Raw genomic sequence first — 22,781 nt, 5'->3', positions numbered from 1 at the left:
AAAATTTCTTGACACAAAAAGAAACTAATGTACCAAGCATAGCTAAATAGTCTGTGTTAAGAATAAGAGTAAGAAGCCAACACCATGGCGTACTGGGTAAAGCCGCTGCCTGCAGGGTCGGCATCCCATATGGGAGCCGGTTCGAGACCCGGCTGCTCCACTTCCAATCCAGCTCTCTGCTATGGCCTGGGAAAGCAGTGGAAGGTGGCCCAAGTCCTTGATCCCTTGCACCCACATGGGATACCTGGAAGAAGCTCCTGGTTCCTGGCTTCAGATCGGTGCAGCTCCAGCTGTTGTGGCCAGTTGAGGAGTGAACCAACAGATAGAAAACCTCTCTGTCTCATTACCTCTCTCTAAGTCTGCCTTTCAAATAAATAAAAATTTTTTTTTAAAAAAAGAAGATGAAGAAATTGAAGGAACTAGTGTTGTGACACAGTGGATTAAGTTGCTGCATCCCTTATGAGCACTGGTTTACACTGGTTTGAGTCCCAGCTGCTCTACGTCCCATCCAGCCCCCTGTTAATGTGCCTAGGAAAATAGCTGAAGATGCTCCAAGTGCTTGGGCCACTGTCACCCATGTACAAGACCAAGATGTAGTTCCAGGCTTCTGGCTTCAGCCTGGCCCAGCGCTGGGAAGTGAATTAATAGATGGAAGATCTCCCTCTCTTCTCTCTCTCTCTCTCTCTGTGTGTGTGTGTGTGTGTGTCTCGCTCTCTTTCTCTCTCTATAACCCTACCTTTTAAATAAATAAATAAATCTTTTAGAAATTTTTTTTAAAGAAGAAGAGGTCAGGACACAGACACACAAGGTGGGAGGACTATGTTGGACAGGGAGAAGATGGCCATTTACAAGCCAACGAGAGAAGCCTTTGAAGAAACCAACCCTGCTGACCCCTGGACCTCAGGCTTGTAGCCTCCAGAACTGTGAGAGTGACGGAATCTAGCCCAGCCAGATGTGCTGAGGCCACAGGCAGACCCGGCCAACTAACACACCTTATGAGCAACAAGAGACAACCACGGAGAAAAGACTCACTCAGGCATTTTACAAGAGACGACAGCCAAAAAGCCATTAGACATATGAAAGGGAGCTCACTTTCATTAGTCCTTAGAGACATGCAAAGCAAAACCACAATGAGATACCACTCCTGCCGGCGCAGGAGCATGGCTAAAATCAGAGGTATGAACATCACCTACTGATGGAGATGCGGAGTACCTGGAACCAGACCAAGTATCAAAGACGATGGGACACAGAGATGTAACCTATGATCCAGCAAGTCAGTTCTTTTTTTCTCTTGTTTTTTTTTTTTTTTTTTTTTAAGCTTTATTTATTTGAAAGGCTGAGTTATAGAGAGAAAGAGGGAAAGAGAGACAAGAGACAGAGAGATCTTCCTTCTTCTGGTTCACTCCCCCAAATGGCTGCAAGGGCCAGAGCTGGGCCAATCCAGAGCCAGGAGCCAGGAGCCAGGAGCTTCTTCTGGGTCTCCCATGCGGGTGCAGGGTCCTAAGGACTTGGGCCATCTTCCACTGCTTTCCCAGGCCATAGCAGAGAGCTGGATGGGAAGTGGAGCAGCTGGGACTCGAAATGGTGCCCATATGGGATGCCAGCACTGTAAGCAGTGGCTTTACCCGCTACGCCACAGCACTGGTCCCCAAATCCATTCTTAAGTACATGCCCAATATCCACATGTTTACCGTGTATGCATGCATGTGTCCACCAAAAGCCATGTTACAGAATGTTCACAGCAGCACTCAACATACAGACCCTAAATGGCAACCACCCCCAAGTGCTCATCAACAGAATTATAAAATATTCACATAATGGAAAACTGTACAGCAATGAAAATAAATTTATTACCGTATTCAACAAACGATATGTGTAACTCTCACAAAGTGGAGTTGAAGAAGCCAAAACCAGAAAGAGGACATTCAGTGTGATTTCACAGGGCAAAAATAAGACAACAGGCACAATTCCACCACATTATTAGAAGCCAGGGTAGGAGCCGGCACTGTGGCACAGAGGGTTAATGCCCTGGCCTGAAGCCCTGGCATCTCATATGGGCACCAGTTCTAGTCCCGGCTGCTCCTCTTCCAGTCCAGCTCTCTGCTGTGGCCCAGAAAGGCAGTGGAGGATGGCCCAAGTGCTTGGGCTCCTGCACCGGCATGGGAGACCAGGAGGAAGCACCTGGCTCCTGGCTTCGGATCAGCGCAGCTCCGGCCGTTGCAGCCAATTGGGGAGTGAACCATCAGATGCAAGACCTCTCTCTCTCTCTCTCTCTCTCTCTCTCTCTCTCAATGTGTAACTGTGACTTTCAAATAAATAAAAAAAAAAAAAAAGAGAAGAAGTAGAAGAAGTCTATCCTGGTCTCCCAGGTAGGTGGCAGTGACCCAAGTACTTCAGCCATCACCCTCTGCCTCCCAGACGTATCAGCAGCAGCTGCATCAGGAGCAGTGGTGGGGGTGGGACTTGAGGCCAAGCAGTCCGATATGGGATGTTGGTGTTCCATGTGGCAACTTGCTATACCACAACATGTGTCAGAAAAGGCTTTTTTTAAGAAAACAGGCAGGGAGCAAGAACAGATTGCTGACAGGGAAAAGCCCCATTTTGGGTCATCTGAGACCAGTCTGTGCCCCCAAATCATGCCCTGAACCACACCAGCCTGCACCAGCACCCTTTACAAACAGCCACCTCTCGGGGGGAGGGCAAGAGCTGAGACCCACGTGGGAGTCTTGGTCCAGCCTCCCCTGAAAAGCAGAACTCCCCTTTTGTGTTAGGAGCATGTTTCTGTCACCAAGCAACCCTGGAGAATGACTGCTCCCCCACCCTCAGTCCACATGGTTCTGCTGCAGCTGACACTGGCCACCAGCCCCAGGTGGGGTTGTGCTAAGCCAATGAGAGCCAACCCAGGCACGCTGGCTGGAACAGCTGAGAGCTGGGGAGGAAAGACTGGCCGGTGGGATGCAAGCCTGGAGCGGTTGGCTCCTCTCTTTCCTACAGGGAGAGACACCTGCTCAAGAGTGAAGCAGAACCAGGAAGCAGAGAGGGAAGCGGGAGGAGAAAACAGCGCCAGCCTCCTGAGGTGACTTGCAGCATGTGGATCGGGACGAGCCTGGAGGTGACACCCTGGACTCACTATGTAGGCCAGTGAATGCTGTTTTGCTTAGGTCAGCTTGGGCCACATTTGTCACTTCTGTCACTGATGACAAATGTGCCTGTCACTGCTCTCCGGAAGCCTGTGTGTGTGTGTGTGTGTGTGTGTAGGATCAGTTACTAAAATGGGCATAATAATACCCCAGGCTAACTGCAGGCCCACAGCCCACCACACCTTCACAAACCACTTCCCTATCCACCACTGAACTTGGTCATCGCAGAAATGTTGAGCGAGAGGGCCGACTCCATCACTCCTGCTTTCTTGGCTGGCCTGGACTATTCCAGAGCCAGCAAGGACATTGTGACAATCTAATTGGGTCCTCTTGCATCCACAATGAGAAGGTTAGGCTAAGGGAAGGACATTAGGCTAAGGGAAGGACAGGCAGCCTGGACACAGCAGGGCTCAGACAACTGCAAAAGGCTTGGCATCTCCTCTAGGGCTGGGCAGGTAACATCGCGCAGGAAAGCTGCAGGTACTGACACTGCGACCTGACAGCCTGGCTCTCATCCTTGCTCATGAAGGGAATCTCATCAGATCCACACCCTGCTGACACAAGAAATAATAGTGGGAGCTATCCCCTGAACACTCCTCATCTAACATTACACTAAGCACTCACTCATTCATGTATTTTCTTATACAAAGGGTCCCCGGCTTACTATGACTTGATGGATTTTTTGTTTGTTTGTTTGCTTCTGATGGTGCGAAAGCCACAGAAAAAGGCTTACTTCAGTGGAACCCTTATTTGTAACGATCCCCAGGCTAATGCTATACAGTCCGATCCTCTCGCGATTCTGCACAGCCACTCCCAGCCAGCCCCATGGTCACAAGGGTAAAACACAGACTCCACAGTGTGCTGTGCTGTGACCTGGGATGTGTGGGAGGCAGGTGTACTCAGTGCATTTTTTTTTAAAGATGTATCTATTCATTTGAAAAGCAGAGTTAAAGAGAGAGACAGAGAGAGAGAACTTCCGTCTGCTCATTCACTCCCCAGATGTCCACAACAGCCAGGGCTGTGCCAGGCCGAAGCCAGGAGTTAGGAGTTAGGAGCTCCATCAGGATCTCCCACATGGGTAGCAGGGGTGCAAGCACTTGAACCATCTTCCACTGCCTTTCCAGGTCCATCAACAGGGAGATAGAACCAAAGCAGATCAGCCAGACATAAACTGGCATCCCCATGGGATGCCGGCTCTGCAGGCAGCGGCTTTACCCACTATGCCACAATGCCAGCCCCGCAATGCATGTTTTACTGAGGATGCTTTCATCCCCTGACAGTTTAACAGGACATGATCCTATCCCAAGATGAGAAGCATCTGAAGATCCCTTCTCAGAGGCAGTTCTGTCGTTGGCTCCATTTTGCAGACAAGCAAACAGAGAGCTAGACAGGTGAAGTATCCCAGAACACTCCGTTAAGTCACAGACTCAGGCATCAAACCAAGATGGACTAACAGCAAAGAGCAGGCTGAGTGTGACACCAAGCCATGCTGCCAGTGAGAACTACTGGAAGGGCACACTGTCCCATCAGCCCCCTTGCTGGAATAGTTTGTGGCCTTCTCCCTCCAATGTTCACTGCCTTCAGTGTTCTAGAATCTGGCTTTAAAAACAAAATTTATGGCCGGCGCCGTGGCTCACTAGGCTAATCCTCCGCCTTGCAGCGCCGGCACTCCAGGTTCTAGTCCCGGTTGGGGCACCGGGTTCTGTCCCGGTTGCCCCTCTTCCAGGCCAGCTCTCTGCTGTGGCCCTAGAGTGCAGTGGAGGATGGCCCAAGTGCTTGGGCCCTGCACCTGCATGGGAGACCAGGAGAAGCACCTGGCTCCTGCCTTCGGATCAGCGCAATGTGTTGGCCGCGGCGGCCATTAGAGGGTGAACCAATGGCAAAAGGAAGACCTTTCTCTCTGTCTCTCTCTCTCACTGTTCACTCTGCCTATCAAAAATTAAAAAATAAATAAATTTTAAAAAACAAAATTTCTAAGTGGCCATTTGGGGCTGACACCACCTGCAGTGCTGGCATCCCAGATGAGTGTCAGTTTGTGTTCAGGCTACTCCATTTCAAGACAGCTCCCTACTAATGTGCCTGGGAAAGCAGCAGAAGATGGCAAGAGTGCTTGGGCCTCTGTCACCCATGTGGGAAACCCACATAGAGTTTCTAGCTGTAGCCTGGCCCAGGCCCAGCCATTATAGCCATTTGAGTAATGAACCAGCAGAGGGAACCTCTCTTTTTCTCTGTAACTTTGCCTTTAAAATCAATAAATAAATCTCTTTAAAAAAGAAAAAAAGAAAGTGGGCACTTGGCCTAATGGTTAAGACATCACTATACCACTTGGGACACCCACATCTGATGTCCCAGGAGGCAGCGGGCGATGGCCAAGTATTTGGGTCCTTGCCATCCATGTAGGAGACAAGGGTGAGCTCTTGGCTCCTATTCGCAGCCTTGCCCAGTCCCAGTTGTTGCAGGCACTTGGAGCCTGAATCAGTGGATGGAGGTCATCTCTCTCTCTGTGTCTCTCTGCTTTTCAAATAAATAATTAATTTTTTTAAAGATTTATTTTATTTATTTGAAAGAGTTACAGAGAGAGGTAGAGACAGAGAGAAAGGTCCTCCATCCATTGGTTCATTCCCCAGATAGCCGCAATGCCCGGAGCTATACCACTCTGAAGCCAGGAGCTTCTTTCCGGGTCTCTCACGTGGGTGCAAGGGCCCAAGAACTTGGGCCATCTTCCACTGGTTTCTCAGGCTACAGCAGAGTGCTGGATCGGAAGAGGAGCAGTTGGGACTAGAACAGGCGCCCATATGGGATGCCATCGCTTCAGGCCTGGGTTTTAACCTGCTGCGCCACAGCTCCAGCCCCTAATTAATTTTTTTTTAATCTAACTCCTGGGAGCCGGCACTGTGGCATAGTGGGCTAAGCCTCCATCTGCAGCACCAGCATCCTATATGGGCACCGGTTCTAGCCTTAGCTGCTCCTCTTCCAATTCAGCTCTCTGTTATGGCCTGGAAAAGTAGTGGAAGATAGCCTAAGTCCTTAGACAATGGCACCCACATGGGATACCAGATGACGCTCCTGTCTTCTGGCTCCGGATTGGCACAGCTCCGGCTGTTGCAGCTATTTGGGGAGTGAACCAGCTGATGGAAGATCTTTCTCTCCATCTCTCCCTCTCTTTGCCTGTAACTCTATCTCTCAAATAAGCAAATAAAATCTTAAAAAAAAAAATTTACTTCCTGAGACCAGCGCTGTGGTATAGTAGGAAGGGCCTCCACCTGTAGTGCCAGCACCGGTTTGAGTCCTGGCTGCTCCACTTCCAATCTAGCTCCCTGCTATGGCCTGGGAAAGCAGTAGAAGATGGCCCAAGTCCTTGGGCTCCTGCATCCACATGGGAGACCCGGAAGAAGCTCCTGCCTCCTGGCTTCAGATCAGCCCAGCTCTGGCCATTGTGGTCATTTGGGGAGTGAACCAGCAGATCGAAGATCTCTTTTTCTCTATCTGCCTCTGCTTCTCTTTAACTCTGCCTTTCAAATAAATAAATAAATATAAAATAAGATAAAACACCCACCTCCCAAACAAGCCCTCTCCTGTTAACTGACGTCATTCCACTTGTCCTCAGCTCCTCCTAAGTGTTCCTATTCCCCCTTCTGAATGTCTGTTCACTCATGTTTGGGTTAATTACTCTGGTTGGATTATGTGACATCCCCACTGGCCAGCTGCCTGCACTTGCCACACGGACCTCAGAGTCAGCTTTTATAAAACCTCCATTTGTTGGGGTGGGCCCTGTGGCACAATGGGTTAAGCCACTAATTAGACACCCACATCCCATATTGGAGTGCAGGTTTGAGTTCCAGCCGCTCTGCTTCTGATCCAGCTCCCTGCTAACACACCCGAGAAGTAGTAAATAATGGCCCAAGTACTTAATTTCCTATCACCTTTGTGGGAGACCTGGATGGAGTTCCTGATTCCTGGCCTCTGCCTGGCCAGTCCCTGGCTGCTGAAGGCGTTTGGGTTGTGAACCAGCAGATGGAAGATCTTTCTCTGGCTCTATTTCTCTCCCTCTGTCACTCTACCTTTCAAAGAAATAAATCAATCTGCTTTTTAAAAAAGACAGTTGGCCGACACCACGGCTCACTTGGCTAATCCTCCGCCTGTGGTGCCAGCACTCAGGGTTCTACTCCCAGTTGGGGCGCCGGTTCTGTCCCGGTTGCTCCTCTTCCAGTCCAGCTCTCTGCTGTGGCCCGGGAAGGCAGTGGAGGATGGCCCAAGTGCTTGGGCCCTGCACCCCATGGGAGACCAGGAGAAGCACCTGGCTCCTGCCATCGGATCAGCACGGTGCGCTGGCCGCAGCGCGCCTACCGCGGCGGCCATTGGAGGGTGAACCAACGCAAAAGGAAGACCTTTCTCTCTGTCCACTCTGCCTGTCAAAAAAAAAAAAAAAACAAAACTGAACCTTCAACCACTGCCGATCGAGGTATAAAATGGCACAGCTGCTTTTGCGAACAGGCTGGCAGTGCCTTGGGAAGTGAAATGCAGTTACCATATGCCAAGGTTTGAAAGCATCCCTCAAAAGCTCAAGAGCTGGAACCCACATTTCTCAATGCCGCCGTGTTAGAAGGTAGGGTCTAATGGGAAGCTTTTGGGTCATGGAGGCGGACCTCTCGGAAACACGTTAATTTATCATGGAACTGGGCTGATCACCACTATACCAGGTTGCTATAAATGGAGGCCTCCCTTGTGTTTTACTTCCACACCTGCCTGCCCATCTGCTTTCTGCCATCAGGTGATGCAGCAAAAGGCCCTCACCAGAAGACAAGCAGATGCTGGCGCCACGCTTGTGGATCCTCAGCCTCCAGAACCATGAGCCAGAACAAATCCCTTTCTTTACAAATCACCCAGTCTCAAGTATTCAAGTATAGCAACAGAAAACAGACTAAGACACCCTATGACTCAGCCATTCTCAAGCACTGTGTACAGCCAAGCAAAATGAAAATGTATGTTCACATCAAAACTTTTACATGAATATTCACAATGGCCAAAAAGCAGAAACAACCAAAATGCCCATCAACTGACGGACAGATAAACAGAATGTGGTCTATCCCTCATTATTCAGCCCTGAGAAAGAAATGAGGTACTGATCCATGCTCAAGGTGGGTGAATCCTGAAAACATTATGCTGAGTGAAAAAGCCAGAGACAGAGGCCCACAAAGCGTACAACTCCACTTACATGAAAAGTCCAGAATAGCCAAATCCTGAGGCGTAAAGCAAGGGAGAGGTCACCAGGGAATGGAGAGAGGTGGAGCTGGGATTTTTGGGGTGACAGAAATAGTGGTGATGGTTGTATACCATTGTAAATATACTGAAACCTGTATATTGCATACTTAAAAATGGTTTTATGTTGGGCTTCATGGCACGTGAATTTTACCTCAATTTTTAAATGTTTTTAAAACCCTTGCTCCAAGAAATAGTGAAATCACATAGTTATCCCCTCACCTCACTTTAAAACTCCCCAATGGCTTCCTATCACATTGCAAGTCAAACCCAAGCCCCCTCCAGGGCCCACAAGGCCTTAATGGCCAGACCAGGTGGCATCTGCCACCCTTCTAACACTTTCCCCATCTCTCTCTCAGGTCCTCATACACCAAGTGTTTCCCCACCTCCTAGACTCTTGGCTTGCTCATCTCTCAGCTAGAGATGTTCTAGAATATTCTTTCCCACAGCCAATTCTCATGAATCAAGACCAAATGCCTTCCCTTTACCCTACAGAGACTTTCCTTGACCACACAGTCTAAAAAACAGCCCCACTCCACTCCACCCTACTCTATTTCTCCATATCCCTGGAAAAGATACCTTTTAAAACTGTTTCCGGGCCAGCGCCCTGGCTTAACAGGCTAATCCTCCGCCTTGCGGCGCCGGCACACCAGGTTCTAGTCCCGGTCAGGGCACCGATCCTGTCCCGGTTGCCCCTCTTCCAGGCCAACTCTCTGCTGTGGCCAGGGAGTGCAGTGGAGGATGGCCCAAGTCCTTGGGCCCTGCACCCCACGGGAGACCAGGAGAAGCACCTGGCTCCTGCCATCGGAACAGTGCGGTGCGCCGGCCGCAGCGCGCCTACCACGGCGGCCATTGGAGGGTGAAACAATGGCAAAAAGGAAGACCTTTCTCTCTGTCTCCCTCTACTGTCCACTCTGCCTGTCAAAAAAAAAAACCAAAAAACAAAAAACAAAAAAACCTGTTTCCATGGGGCCAGTGCTGTAGTGTAATAGGCTAAGCCTCCAGCTGCAGCGCCGGCAATCCCATATGGATGCCAGTTCGTATCTCGGCTGCTCCACTTCCAATCCAGCTCTCTGCTAGGGCCTGGGAAAGCAGCAGAAGATGGCCCAAGGGCTTGGGCCCCTGCACCCACATGGGATACCCAGAAGAAGCTCCTGGTTCCTGGCTTCAGATCAGCCCAGCTCCAGCCATTTGGGGAGTGAACCAGCAGAGGGAACACCTCTCTCTCTATCTTTCCCTCTCTCTGGTCTATAACTCTGTCTCTCAAACAAATACATCTTAGAAAAGAAAGAAAAAAGAAAGAGAGAAGGAAAGAAAGAAAGAAGCTAGCAATTTTGCAGGTTTCTTTAAAAAAACAAAAAACTGCTTCCTGAGGCTGGCGTCATGGACTAGCAGGTTAAGTCTCTACCTGCAATGCTGGCATCCCACATGAGTGCAGGTTTGAAACCCTGCTGCTCTACTTCTGATCCAGCTCCCTGCTAATGCGCCTGGGAAAGCAACAGAAGTATTTGGGCCCCTGCACCCGTGTAGGAGACCCAGAAGAGGGTCCAGGCTCCTGACTTCAGCCTGGCCCAGACCCTCCTGTTGCGCCCATTTGGGGAGTGAACCAGTGGATAGAAAATCTTCCTCTATCTATCTCCTTCTGTCTCTGTAACTCTGCCTTTCAAATAAATAAAAAATAAAAATGTTTCCCTTGGGGCAGGTGTTTGGCACAGCAGTTAAAATGCCACTTGGAATACCCATATCTCATACGGGAGCATCGGGTTTGAGTCCTAGTTCCTATGCTTCTGATTCTAGCTTGCTGTTAATGTGTACCCTGGGAGCCAGCAGCTGATGGCTCAAATACTCAGGTTTTTGCCACCCACATGGAAAACTTGGATGGAGTTCCAGATTACTAGCTCTGGCTGTTGCGGGCATTTTAGGGGGTGAACCAGAAATGCAAGACCTCTGTCTGTCTCTACCTCTCTTTCAAAACAAAATTTTTTTTTAATAAACAATTTCCAGAGCTGGTGCAGTGGCATTGCACGTAAAGCCGCCCCTGTAGGGCTGGCATCCACATGGGGGCCAGTTCAAGGCCCAGCTGCTCCACTTCCATACCAGCTCTCTGCTACAGCCCAAGTCCTTTGGCCTCTGCACCTGCGTGGGAAACCCAGAAGAAGCTCCTGGCTCCTGGTTTGGATTGGCCCAGCTCCAGCCATTGCTGCCATTTGGGGAGTGCACCAGCAGATGGAAGAAGTCTCTCTCTCTCCCTCTCCCCCTGCCTCTGCCTCTCTGTAACTCTGCCTTTCAAATAAATAAATATTTTTTAAAGAATAAATAACAATTTCCTTCTTTATTGCTGATGATGTGCCAACCAAGAGGGCAGGAACCTTGTCTATCATGTTCACAGCTCTGAACGTGCCCGCTATAAAGGCAAAAAATATTCTGGAAATAGGATTATTAAACAACTTCCAGTAAGGTCTGGGAAGCCACCTGCTACCTGTCCAAGAGTCGGGAGCACTAGGTCACCAGCACACTCTGCAGGTGCTCAGGGAGTTAACAGTCATTTGCTCAGCACCCAGTGGCCAGCCCTGCCCTGGGCCTGTCCAGAACCCTGAGGAAGCAACAGGAACAACCCTTCCCTTCGAAAGCCTGAAAGTTTTTGAGGGTCACAAAGCACTCAGTGTTTACCCAGCAACCCACAAACAAACGCGAAGGAGAGATCTAAGATTGTGTTGCTGACACTCAAGCTGCAGGCTAGGGTCCAAGTCAGACTCATAAAGCTGTTACCGGTAAGCGCCCTCTGATCCTGCGCCTCGTGACCCTGCAGCCCGACCTGTTCTCCGGAGTGAGGCGGTTGCAGCTCACACCTCCCGCGGGGACTTTCTTCTCTGAGGCAGTAAAAAGTCTAAATGGGCAGGTGGCAAAGGCCACTTTCCCCTTCCCTTCTCCTCTCTACCTTAGCACCTCAGAGCCGCGCACAGAGCCAGTAACTTACCCACCAGGAGTTTCACATCCCGGACTGTGAAATCGGGGTCAGGCATCCTGAAAAAAGAGAGGAGCACAGGCAGGTGGTGAGAAGCCAGAAACATGGAGCCACACCCTGGGCCCAGGGCAGAGCGTTTTTTTCCAAGAGGGGATCCTTGCCTTCAGTTTGGGAACCCTAAACGAACTACTCCCAAGGGAGAGCAGTAGGCCAGTTAGTGCTTGAAGGGAAGGTCACCCCAGAACCACAGAGCCTCTTCTGCCCAACCAGCAAGCCAAACCCGACCCTAAACAGAGGATGGGCCATCTACACTGTCCACCACCCTTTTCCAGGGAAGACGGAGGTATTTTACCCAAGGGCCAAACACCTACTTTCTTTTAGGGTGGGCGAAAGCCCTCTTTGATTTCTTCCACCCTCTACAAAACTCTCCCCACAGGAGTTGTATGGAAAGTGGGCAGTTGAGTTGTATGGAAAGTGGGCAGTCCCCTCGAAGAGAGGGGAAACAAGACACACATCACACCAGCTCCAGGGATCTGCTAGTGCTGGCCACACCGCTTGTGGTGACGTCCACTGGTCTTTAACAGTGGTGCTGAAGTTCTGATTCCACCTCAAGGATGAGACTCGTGAACAAGTCAGGCAGCAGATGCCGCAGAGGGAGGCAGCCCCCGGATGACACCCTAAGCCTCCGCCCCATCCCTTGCCCAAGGGGCGGAAACCTGTTCTTCCAGCCTGCCTTCCGGATCTCTCTCAGGCCAGCCAGAGCTCTGACAAATCCCAGCCAGAATGTCCTCCAGACGGAATGGAGAAGCAGGCTTGGTGGGGGAGGGAGGCAGAGAAAGGGGAGACACTGGCACCCCAGAAACACAGCCTCCAGAGAAAGGGGTTGATGTCCCACATGGTGGGAGTCTGTGTCCAGGTGCCTGCGTCTGAGCTTAGAGGCCAGCTGGTCTTTTCACAGCTAAGGCCCTGCCTCAGTTTCCTGATCTGAGAGTAGGGGGAAGAGGAGGTCACTCCATGGAACCGGGGTGGGTAAGGGTGGTAGGGGACAGAGTCAACACTGCTTGAGCACCCTACTATGTCCTCTCTGCCCAAAACTGCCAGGAAAAGACCAATCTCTGGAACACTTTCCCCCTTGTCAGGTCTTGAAGGAGATGGTATTCCCAGATCCTAAGATCCTCCTCCGTGATGAGGTGGGTAAGGGGTGGAAGACATCCATCCCACTCGGTAAACTGTGTTAGGGAGGGAGGTGGGGGGAGGGGGGGAGAGGCAGTTAGTTTCAGCGACTTACTTAATTCCCAGTCCATCCTTTTCTCGAAATACCAGGGGAACCCTGAGAGCTTCTCTCTGTACGTACTCATAGTTGAAATCTGTTTGGACATTTGAATTAAAACAAGTTGGTTAAGTTAGGAAGACAGTGAATCACGATCCATTGGTTAAGGGAAGAAAAATGATCCCGGAAGGGGCAGGGGGAGCGCTAGATGCAGGCACCGGCTGGATGGCAAAACCTCCCTGCACGATGATAGGCAAATGGATTAGGCAAAGCCCAAGAGAAGTCATGCCAAGTATCAGCTCTTCTGCCTACTCAGTCATTCTCTGCATGCCCCACGGGTCCGAACTTGTCAATGAAGGGCCTAAGGCCAGCCGGGGATGGGGAGGCGAGCTGGAAAAGAGCCCCGCACAGAGAGAATCCCAGCTCTCCAAAAGAAAGAGAGACACGCCGGAGGAGCACATCCCAAGCTGCGCTCAGAAAGGAGGAGGAACGCAGAACTGAAGGATGCCACCTGGGAGGATCTGAAGACCGGAGAGCAGGGCTCTTGCTGCAGCAGGCAGCAGTGAAAATCTTATTGTAATATCTTGCGACGGTGGAGGGGAGGGGGGAGCCGGTTTCCCTGGAAACTGTGTATTTGGTGCCAAAATAACGAGGGAACTGGGCACAGCCTTGTTGTCTTCAGAGTGAGATTCTGCCGCAGCCATCACAATGCTTGCTTCCCCCTGGATATCCAGGAGGGATGCTCCCAGGTGAAGGCTGGAGGAAGGGGACAGAGTAAGGTCCATAGAACAGTCTGGGGGTGGTCTGGAACACGACCGCAAAGCCCTGGAGAATGAGGAGGCCTTAGACTAATTTCCTTCCCCAATATCAAAAGCAGTGGGTCTGACCTAACCGTGCAGAAGCAAGGGGTGGGGGAGGTGACTATCCTCAGGTGACTACGGCACAAAGGCACAGGCCCCCTCCGGCTGGTCAGATGGGAGAGAGAAGCCTCAGGCCACTGCCCCAGGCAACAGCAGACTTGGGGGAGGAGGAGGAGGCCAGGGCAACTGGCTCAGAAGAGAGAGGAAGAACAAAACCCAGAGCGCTGGGAGAGCCCTGACCTCAGAGATTCAGATCCCCAGGGGCTCACAGTGAATGGGGATTCCTAAGGATTTAAAGGAAGAGAAGTTTAAGAAGCTTCTATTTTGAATCCAGCCTAAGGGCTCCTCCCTCAGGTTTTAGGACAAGATCTGAATTAACTAGCAAAACCCTTAGGCCCCTTTGCAGCCTGGACAGCAGATTTAAGGCTACACCTCCGAGCCCCTGTGCTGGAGCATCCCCCCAGACCCTCATCCTCAAACCCCCATCCCCAACTTCCTCAAAGCAGCTTGCGGAAAAAGCCCGGGGAAGTGCAGGCTGAGTCCTCACAAGTGACTAGGAAGAGTCTGTATTCTGTTTTCTCACAGGACCTGCTAAGACTCAGTAAAACAGGGACAGGGGCAAGGGAAGAGGAGGGGAACTAAAACCCCATTTCTGGGGAGGACATTGAAATGCAAGTGGGACAGCACTCCGCTTATGGACAGGGCAGACTGGAAGAAATGTCTACTCCACCCCTCCTCAACCTTCCCCCACCCCACCAGGGTGGAGAGCCCCAGGAAGCAAGGAGCACAAAAGAAAAACTTCAAAAATGCAAAGCCAAGACAGTCTCCTCTCCTCCAGGGGCTAACCCATGGGCCCCAGCCACACAACCAGAACCTGGGGGAGGGAGGTGCTTCCCGGGTTATCAGCTCCCTGAGGGATGGATGGGTTTGCCAAGGGGAGTGAGGATAAATGAAATGGAAACTGAGTAATTTAAAGGAAATTCAAATAGGTAAGGAGGGGGAGGGGCAAACAAACAAACTCACAAAACCTAATAGAGCCCCAAGCGAGCAAGGAAATCTTCAGAGCTCAAGCCCCACAGGAGATGCTGGGCACCAGAAATGGGGGGCCACGCTGGGTCGCAGGCTGAGTTGGCCAAGGCTCTGGAGGCCAAAGGCAGAGCAGCACCCCAGTGAGTGGGGGGTACTGCAGGCCACTGTCCTAGTAGGAGGGTGAGGGAGAAACCAAGGCCCTGAGGGTATGGAGCTAAGGAGACACTCCCAGGCTTGCCCAACTTCTGCTCTCAGCAGTCAGGACCTGGAGGTCACAGGCAGGGGAAGAGCCCTTGGTGCCCAGAAGGGTGCCCCAGTCTTCATTTCAAACTGTCAGGGAACAGGACTCTCAGACTTAAGCCTGAAGGGAAGTTGACGGGTTCATCCCAGGCCTGACTTCAGACTGTCAAGGCTGCAACTCCAGAGGCCTCAGGCTTAGGTGGGGGCACAGGCCAGAATCTGGGGTACACGTGCCTGCTCCAACACGGCAGGCCCCAGATTTGAGGGGGCGTCACCCCAAAACCCAAAGCAACCCCATCACCAGGTCCCAACCCACAGGACCCGGGATGCTACAGGGGTTCAGAGGCTTCAGGCTGGGGGGGGTCACCGCAAAGTCCCAGGGGCTTCCCTCGTCTGGCTCCAGCCAGGGAGCCGCATCTCAAGCAGCCCAGGGAACGATGGGCTCCGGAAGGGAGAGGACGCGAAGCTCCCGCCCTCCCTGGTTCGCCCGCCTGTCCCCAGGTCCCTCTGTCCGCCGGTCCCCTGGTTCTACCCACCCTGGGGCTGGTGGTGGGCGCAGGCCTGGCTCAGGCCGGCGTCCGGCCCCCCCTTCCCTTCTGCCCTCCTCCCTCACCACCCCACCCCACCCCACCCCCCCAGTGCTCGGCCTCGTTTCGTCACCGGATCCCCTGGAATGGGGGACGCGGGCGCGAAATACGAACCCAGCCACCGGCAGCTGCCTCCCCACGTGCGCGCGGCCCGCGGCACGGAAAGCGGCCCGGGGAGGGGGCGCCTCACCTTTGCCCTCCATGGCGTGCACGAAGTCCCCCTGGTACAGCTGGCTGCGCAGCTTCTCCTCCAGGCTGAAGCCGCGGACGCTGACGATCTCCTCCACGTCCGACAAGTCCTCGTTCTCGTCGTATCTCTGGCGGTCAATCGGGCGCTGAGGGGACCCAAACCAGAGAGCCCGGGACATTACTGGGGGATATGGAGGTCGCCTCTAACCCCGGGCCCAGCGAGAACAGGTGCAGGAGCCGCGCGCCCCCTGCACCCCACCATTGCAACCAGAGCAACTTTGCGCAAATGCCAAAGATGCTGAGAAGGCAAAGGAGAGGGGCCCGCACCCCTGGGGTCCAGCTGCGCCCCGCACGGAGCACTCCCTCCCTGCGTCTTTGGAAGCCGAGTAAGGGACATCTGGGGTGCTCTCCCTTACCCTCCACCCCCGAGATGTGTTGGGCTTTGCCCACTCGGCCAGGAGCCCGGTTATGTAACCCGCGAAGGGGGCTCCGGGCACGGGCTGGCGGGGCAGATGTAGGCCCCGGGAGGAGCCGCAGCAGCGCCCGGCTCGGCCGGTAACAGCAGTCTCGGCGGCCGCGGCAGCAGAGCCGGGAAGCCGGAACCGGGGGCCGGCGGCATTTCTAAGGCTGGAGCCGCCCCCGAGCTACCGGGAGAGCTGGAAAGCCGAAATGGAAGGGCTGAGACCCCGGCCGCCCCCGCCGATCGCCCGCCAGTGCGAGAAGAGGAGGTGGGGGGAGGAGGTACGGGGCTTGGGAGGGGGAGAGGCAGACCGCCCGCCACAAAGCTCCCCTCGGAGACCCCAAAACGCACCAGCAGCTGCCTCATCTCCCCACCAGCGCGCGCGCACACTCACTTCCTAAGGAGACTCCCCCACCACTCCCCGCATCCCCCTGCCTCCTCCCTCCGCCGCCCAGCGCCCGGCCGCGCAGCCCCCCAGATTCCGGGCGAACCCCGAGCCCGCTCAGCCCCCTGCACGCCTTTCCGCGCTACCACCGCCCCACTCAAGTGTCTGAGACTCTGAGCCTCACAAGGGACTGGAGGAGTAAGCTGCTCGCTTCCTTTTGCATGCAATTTATTATATTTTTTTCCGGTCCTCTTGCAAAATACAGAAAAGGAAGAAGAAAAGGCAGCAAGAAACAAGCCAAAAAAAAATAGATCTATCATATACCAGACACAGATTTGGGGGGAAAAAAAAAGCTACACACCAATCTTCTTCCAGAGTCTTTCTCTGCCTCCATTTTTTTAGGAGAGTTCACCAATTAATTGTCAACACTCCTACCCCCTGCATTTTGGCCGGGGGGAAAGGAGGGAAGACCAAAGAAAACAAACCAAAAAATAAATAAATAAAGCAAGCCAGAGCCGAGATCTACAAAGTTTTGCACCAACACTTAGGCAGATCCGTTTGCAAAGTCCTAGGAAACCATTTTCAGCAGTTGGGGGGGGGCGGGAGGCGTCGACGTCATAATCCCCGGAACGTAAACATTGTTGCCGATCGCGCCCGGAGCCCGCGGCCGGGCTGGTGGGGCGGGGGCTCTCGGCCCGGGACTCGGGGCGGGGGGCGGGGGCGGCGGCCCGAGGAGGTGTGGGGCGGGGAGGGGGCTCGGGAGGCACCGGGCGCCGTTAGCGCCCTGGCATCGCTGTTTTGTTGTTGGGTCACGAGTGCGCCTCTGCACGCAGGCGCCGCCGCCGCCCGGGAGTTGGGTGCAGAGCTGACTTTTGGAGGGCTGAGTTGCAGGCGGCGGGTGCATCCCGGAGATGGCGGGGCAGGGAGGGAGGGAAGGAGGAGGGGGTGGGGAGGGAGGTGCAGATTTGCACGGCTGGCCTCAGCGGGAGGCGCGGAAATGCAAGCCGAGCATGCTGGCGTGAAAGCCCCCGGGGCCTGGCAGCCCCTAAAACGACCCCCCTCACCTTAGTCCCTGCCCCCATGGTCCCGAGCTGCCCCTCTTCCTCTTCCTTAGTCGGTAACCTGCGTAGCTGAACCAAATTCAAAGCGTTTTGTGTGTGTATATATATACATGGGCTGGTTTGTTGTTTTGTTTTGTTTTTTTTTTTTTTGCTTTGCATGTCTTTCGTGGGGGGAGGGGCGACCCTCTCTAGACCCCTGTTTGCGGACCTGCCATCTGGAAGAGGCATAGGAGGGAGGGGGCTCAGAAGAAAATGAGCACAGACCCCCTCCCTGACTGCACAGACTGCATAACTTTTAAACTCCCGGGGCTCAAAGATAAGGGGCACCCGCACCCCCCAACACTCCCACACACACACACACACACACAGGTACAGGAAACACAGCTAGACCAGAGCCTTTTCAGACCGCTGACCGGAAGACGTTGCCTTTCATTCATTCATTCTGCCCGCCTCTGTGGAGTCCTTTTACTGGGCGACGAGCCCTGAAACCCAAGGTGGATGTTTTTAAGAGGTCCTGCACTCGCCGCCGAGAGGAGGCAATGGATGCTCCGGAGTGAGAAACCCAAAGAATCGGATCTGGCGCCTCCTAACGCAGCTCGCCAACAAGCTAAGGGTAAGCCCCGGTTGGCCGTTTCTAGCACAGAAGTCGGTGCAAAGGGATGGGGCGTGGGCACGTTTGGACACCCCTTGAGTAATCCTAGAGGATTTCCTAGAAGACCAAGCTAACCCTGTTCACTTCCCTAGTACCTGGGACCACCGCAGGTTGGGTCCTAGGTTATTCTGTACTTACGTCGTCAACAACGGTCAGGTCGACTTTGGTTGTGAGCAAAGGTGGCTGCAAACATTGCTCCAGCCCAGCTCCTGCGACCTGCTAGGCCTGATCTTGGGGGTAAGGACCCTGGTGACACCAGGGCTACAACTGGGGTCACTGCAGAGGGAACTGCCAGCATGGCTGTTTACTTCTGTTAACCCCATGGGCTGGTCGGAGCAGGTCATTTTGTAGATGTAGATTTTTGTAGGCGCTCAAAGTTACAAATCTGTCAAAAAAGCAGTCGGAGGAACGCCGGGAGGAAGTGGCTTTCCCATTCGAAATCTGCTGTGGACCTCAGCTGGGGCTGAGATCCTGAGGGTGGAAAGGGGTCACCCTAAGAGACAGTTCACCCTGCCCCCACCTCATCTTTAAGTTTCCTGTCATATCACTCTGTGGTCTTTTCCACCCACTCAGAAGAGCAGCTCTTTGAAGTTTGTTTTCATCGGTGTTCCCTCCTTGTCAGAGTCTTTTAAGGAGGGCTGAGGCTGGCAAACAGACCTGAAGTGGTGCAGTCGGGCCCTGCTGGGTCTCAAGGTTCAACCCTTAGTGACAGGGTTGGAAAGCATCTTGGTACTCCCCGTTTAGCAAGCAAGGACACTGAGGCTCAGGAAAGGCTACTGGCCCAAGATCACCTGCTCCTGGGTGAGGCTGCCCGGCCCTACCTGGAGCCTGGCCCCACCTCCTCCTGCTGGTGCAGATACTGGCCAGCTTCCTGACTCCCTAGGGCAGGCTGCATGCAATAAAGCAAAACTGAAATAAAGCGCCTGGTGTTCATTCACCCGTCTGCCTGCGACCCTCCTCTTTCTCCATGTGGTCTCATGGCGTCCCTGAAAGCTGCCATCCCATTGGCAGCCCCTTAGTGTAAAATCAGTTAAGTCCATATATCACCCCGACGGGGAGTTCCTGGCCTGTCAGGGTGGGAAGGGGTTGAGCAGCAGCCTAATTTAATCCCCTCCCTTTACAAACCCCCAGGAAACTGCAAACCCAAGAGAAGAATGGGCTGGCTGGGGGTCAGTTCCCCTTTGACTCCCCCAGAATGCCTGCCCTGCTGCCTGGCCCTAAGTGGTCACTCAATAAATGTTGGGCCCTTGATGGATCACCTTCTCCAGCATATTTGCATTTTCTCTTTATCAGTAATTGGCAGATGAAAGGCTTTGTCCTCCCCTTGAAAGAATTCCAAGCATTTGCTCAAAGTGGGGGAGGAGGTTATTTTGGACCAAAGGGGGAAGGGCCCAGGCCCTTGAGCTCCCAGGGTTGGCTAATTGTCCCAGAGCAGTGGAGAGGTGAGAGGGGCGAGAGCTGTAGGTGCTTAGCCACTAGATGGACTTTTTCTTACGGGGAAAACCACACCGGGCCAGTTGTGTTCCAAACATCACGATGATGACTTCCGGGACCCTCCTGCTTGTTCTTAGAAAAGAAAGGCCCAGTCAGATCCTGCCTGCAGTACCCCTATTCATTCATTTCTTCATTTATCAAAGGTTGACTGAACAGCTCTGTGCCCAAAGACAGAGAGAAAGATAGAAGGAACAGCTCCAATTAAAGGCATTCTCTGGCCTGGGCCGAGGGATGAACCAATGGCTTCCCAAAGAAAGAAGAGTTCACACTGGATGGAGCCCTCAGAATCCGGGATTTTCAAGCTGCTAAGGAACTGAAGCTATTCACACATTTTTAAAAGTTCATGGGAAAATGGAATTAAAAGATAGTTTTAACAAAAAAAAAAAGAAAGAAAGAAATCCAAACATAGAATTTTTTTATAACATTTTCAATGAATTTTTTGAAGACCACTGATATGCATGGATTTCTACATTTTTGCACCAAAATGAAATAACCTGTTATTGCATTTTCCAGGAACTTTTTGAAGTACCCTCAAATAATTACAGTAGCTCTCAAGTTCAAGAAGTTAGTTTTTGAGCAAAGGCTCTCCACATGCTCCTGAATCCTCACCAAAGCTCTGTGGTGGAGGCCATGGTGTTCTCCACTTTATATCTGAGGCCCAAGGAGAAGCCAAGCTGCTTGGCCAAATTTTATAGCTATAGAATAACAGCGTCAGGATTTGAACCCAGACAGAGCTTGTTGGAACCCACTGGATTCACCACTGTACTATGCCTCTCCCCCAGGGGTTTCCCTTTTATAAATAGGGTGGGGAAACTTTTTTCTGCCAAAGGGCCATGTGGATATTTATAATATCCACTTAAAAATTATCCTGCTATAGATTTACTGAATTCCGAGTCTAGCATGTAGTTGCCTTGGCAGAGCCAGACCAAATGATTTCTCAGGCCCAATACAGGCCAAACTTTACCCACCTCTGCCTTAGAACTGTACCATAGAAATATTGTTTGTGCTGTCCCACACAATCCCCTCTAGCCATATGTAGATACGGGGCAATTGAAATGTGGGTGTTGGGCTCAGGGAACTGAATGTTTTCAAGTTTATTTTAATCATATTTAAATAAATACAAGAGGATTTCTAAAAGTTCATGGTATATATTTTTGAAAAACTGCATGCATTAATTTTTTTAAAAAATTTACATGAAAAAATTTTTAATTTTATTTTTCATGAACTTCTTGAAGTCCCTTTGTACAGGGAATTAGTTTATCTATCTTATTGGACAGTGCAGCCACAGTACTTTCCGGAATTTGTCTTACCCACCTGCCAGGTTGTATATGAGGTTACTTCAAAAAGTTTGTGGAATAATGAATTGAAAATGAGGGGGTTTTATATATTTACTTTTTTTATTTGAAAGACACACACAGAGAAATAGAGATCTTCTGTCTGCTGGTTCACTCCCCAGATGCCTGTAACAGCCAAGACTGGGTGGGCCAGGCTGAAGCCAGGAGCTCAGAACGCCATCTGGGTCTCATCTGCTGCCACCCAGGATGCACTAGCAGGAAACTGGGTCTGATTCAGAATAGCCAGAACCTGAACCTGCTCTCTGGTAAGGAAGGTCAGTGTCCCACGTGGCAACTTGACTGCTGCGCCACATGCTTACCCCTTAGTTCCTAATTTTAATCCATTGTCCCACAAACATTTTGAAGGATCTTTGTGTATCTTGAGATCTAATTTGGGGGCCAGCTTTGTGGTGTAGCAGTAAAAGCCACCACTTGCGACACTGGCATCCCCTATGCGCACTGGTCTAGTCCCTGCTGCCCCACTTTCAAGGCACTTCCCTGCTAATGCACCTGGGAAAGCAGCAGAGGACGGACGAAGTGCTTGGGCCCCTACACCCACGTGGGAGACCCAGAAGAAGCCCCTGATTCCCATTAGCAGATGGAAGACCTCTCTCTAATTCTGCCTTTCAAATAAAGAAATCTTTAGAAAAAAATCACATAGAAAAAAATAATAAAAATCTAACTGGTGCTGGATCCTCATAAGCAACCCTGTAGAACCATTTGTGAAGTGAATGCAGGGTCTTTGTGGGAAGGGGACCAAGGATATCAGCACAGGCGTCCTGGTGGAGGAGGCCATCTGGTACAAAGCCAGTGCCCATAGGATCAGGCCTTAAACCACCAGCTGAGTACCTGCCAAAAGCATGGCATGAGGTAGGCACCTGGGGTGCCAGTCAGTTATGGAATTATAATAATAACTGGTGATGGGCCGGTGCCGGGGCTCACTTGGCTAATCCTCCGCCCACAGCGCCGGCACCCCAGGTTCTAGTCCCAGTTGGGGCGCCGGATTCTGTCCCAGTTGCTCCTCTTCCAGCCCAGCTCTCTCTGTGGCCCAGGAAGGCAGTGGAGGATGGCCCAAGGGCTTGGGCCCTGCACCCCATGGGAGACCAGGAGAAGCACCTGGCTCCTGCCATCGGATCAGCGCGGTGCGCCGGCCATTGGAGGGTGAACCAACTGCAAAAAGGAAGACCTTTCTCTCTGTCTCTCTCTCACTGTCCACTCTGTTTGTCAAAAAAAAAGAATGTAAAAGTTGCAAAGTGATGGACTATGGCTTCTTAGAAGGTTAAGCTGACATTCGCATATCATAGTACCTGGTCCCAGTTTCCCCCTTCTACCTCCCAATCCAGCTTTCAGCCAATGTGCATCCTGGGAGGCTGAAGTACTTGAGTGCCTGCCACTCATATGAGAAACCCAGATGCAGTTCCAGGCTCCCCACTTGGCCTGGTTCACATGTTGTGGGCATTCGGGGAGTGAACTAGAAGATGAAAGATCCCTCTCTGTGTGTCTCCTCTGTGTGTGTGTGTTTTTTACTCTGCCTTTGAAATAAAAATAAACATTTAGAAAATAAATGAAAGTTGGGGGAAACTAATTATTTTTGCTGCATTTATCTGCTCAATGATATGCTATGGAATCATGAAAAAGATTAATTATATATGCTGATGTGAAATGATTCCAGAATATCCTTAAATTAAAATAGAAAACTAAGGGATGTATATCTATGTTTATATTATTTTAGATGAGCATTTCTGTTGGAATCATCAAAAAATGGAGGAAAGGACTGGGAAAAAAGAAACAAACCTATTTTTTTTAAAATATTTATTTATTTATTTATTTTGACAGGCAGAGTGGATAGTGAGAGA

At 51.7% G+C, this 22,781-nt stretch overlaps 1 protein-coding gene across 9 annotated transcripts in view; it reads right to left on the bottom strand.

The window, feature by feature from the left end:
- The window catches only part of KDM2B (lysine demethylase 2B), a 167,037-nt gene that overhangs the window by 119,642 nt on the left and 24,614 nt on the right, over positions 1-22,781 (bottom strand). For 3 of the 9 annotated variants that reach the window (XR_009864875.1, XM_062182126.1, XM_062182127.1), the window contains exons 3-5: positions 15,541-15,685; positions 12,653-12,731; positions 11,377-11,423 (exon numbers count right to left, since the gene is read on the bottom strand). Coding sequence is in view for 7 of the 9 variants with exons in the window: in XM_062182126.1 (XP_062038110.1) it covers positions 11,377-11,423; positions 12,653-12,731; positions 15,541-15,685 (271 nt within the window). In the remaining 2 variants the exon portion in view is untranslated. Of the gene's footprint in view, positions 1-11,376; positions 11,424-12,652; positions 12,732-15,540; positions 15,686-16,350; positions 16,366-16,745; positions 16,987-17,448; positions 17,491-22,781 lie in introns of those variants that run through there. The other 6 variants (XM_062182131.1, XM_062182132.1, XM_062182130.1 and 3 more) reach the window with 5 other exon arrangements.

Source organism: Lepus europaeus, chromosome 23 (assembly GCF_033115175.1).
Source record: "Lepus europaeus isolate LE1 chromosome 23, mLepTim1.pri, whole genome shotgun sequence".
Taxonomy (NCBI): Eukaryota; Metazoa; Chordata; class Mammalia; order Lagomorpha; family Leporidae; genus Lepus; species Lepus europaeus.
The sequence above is the reverse complement of the archived record's forward strand: the minus strand, read 5'-3'. Positions and strand labels throughout refer to the sequence as shown.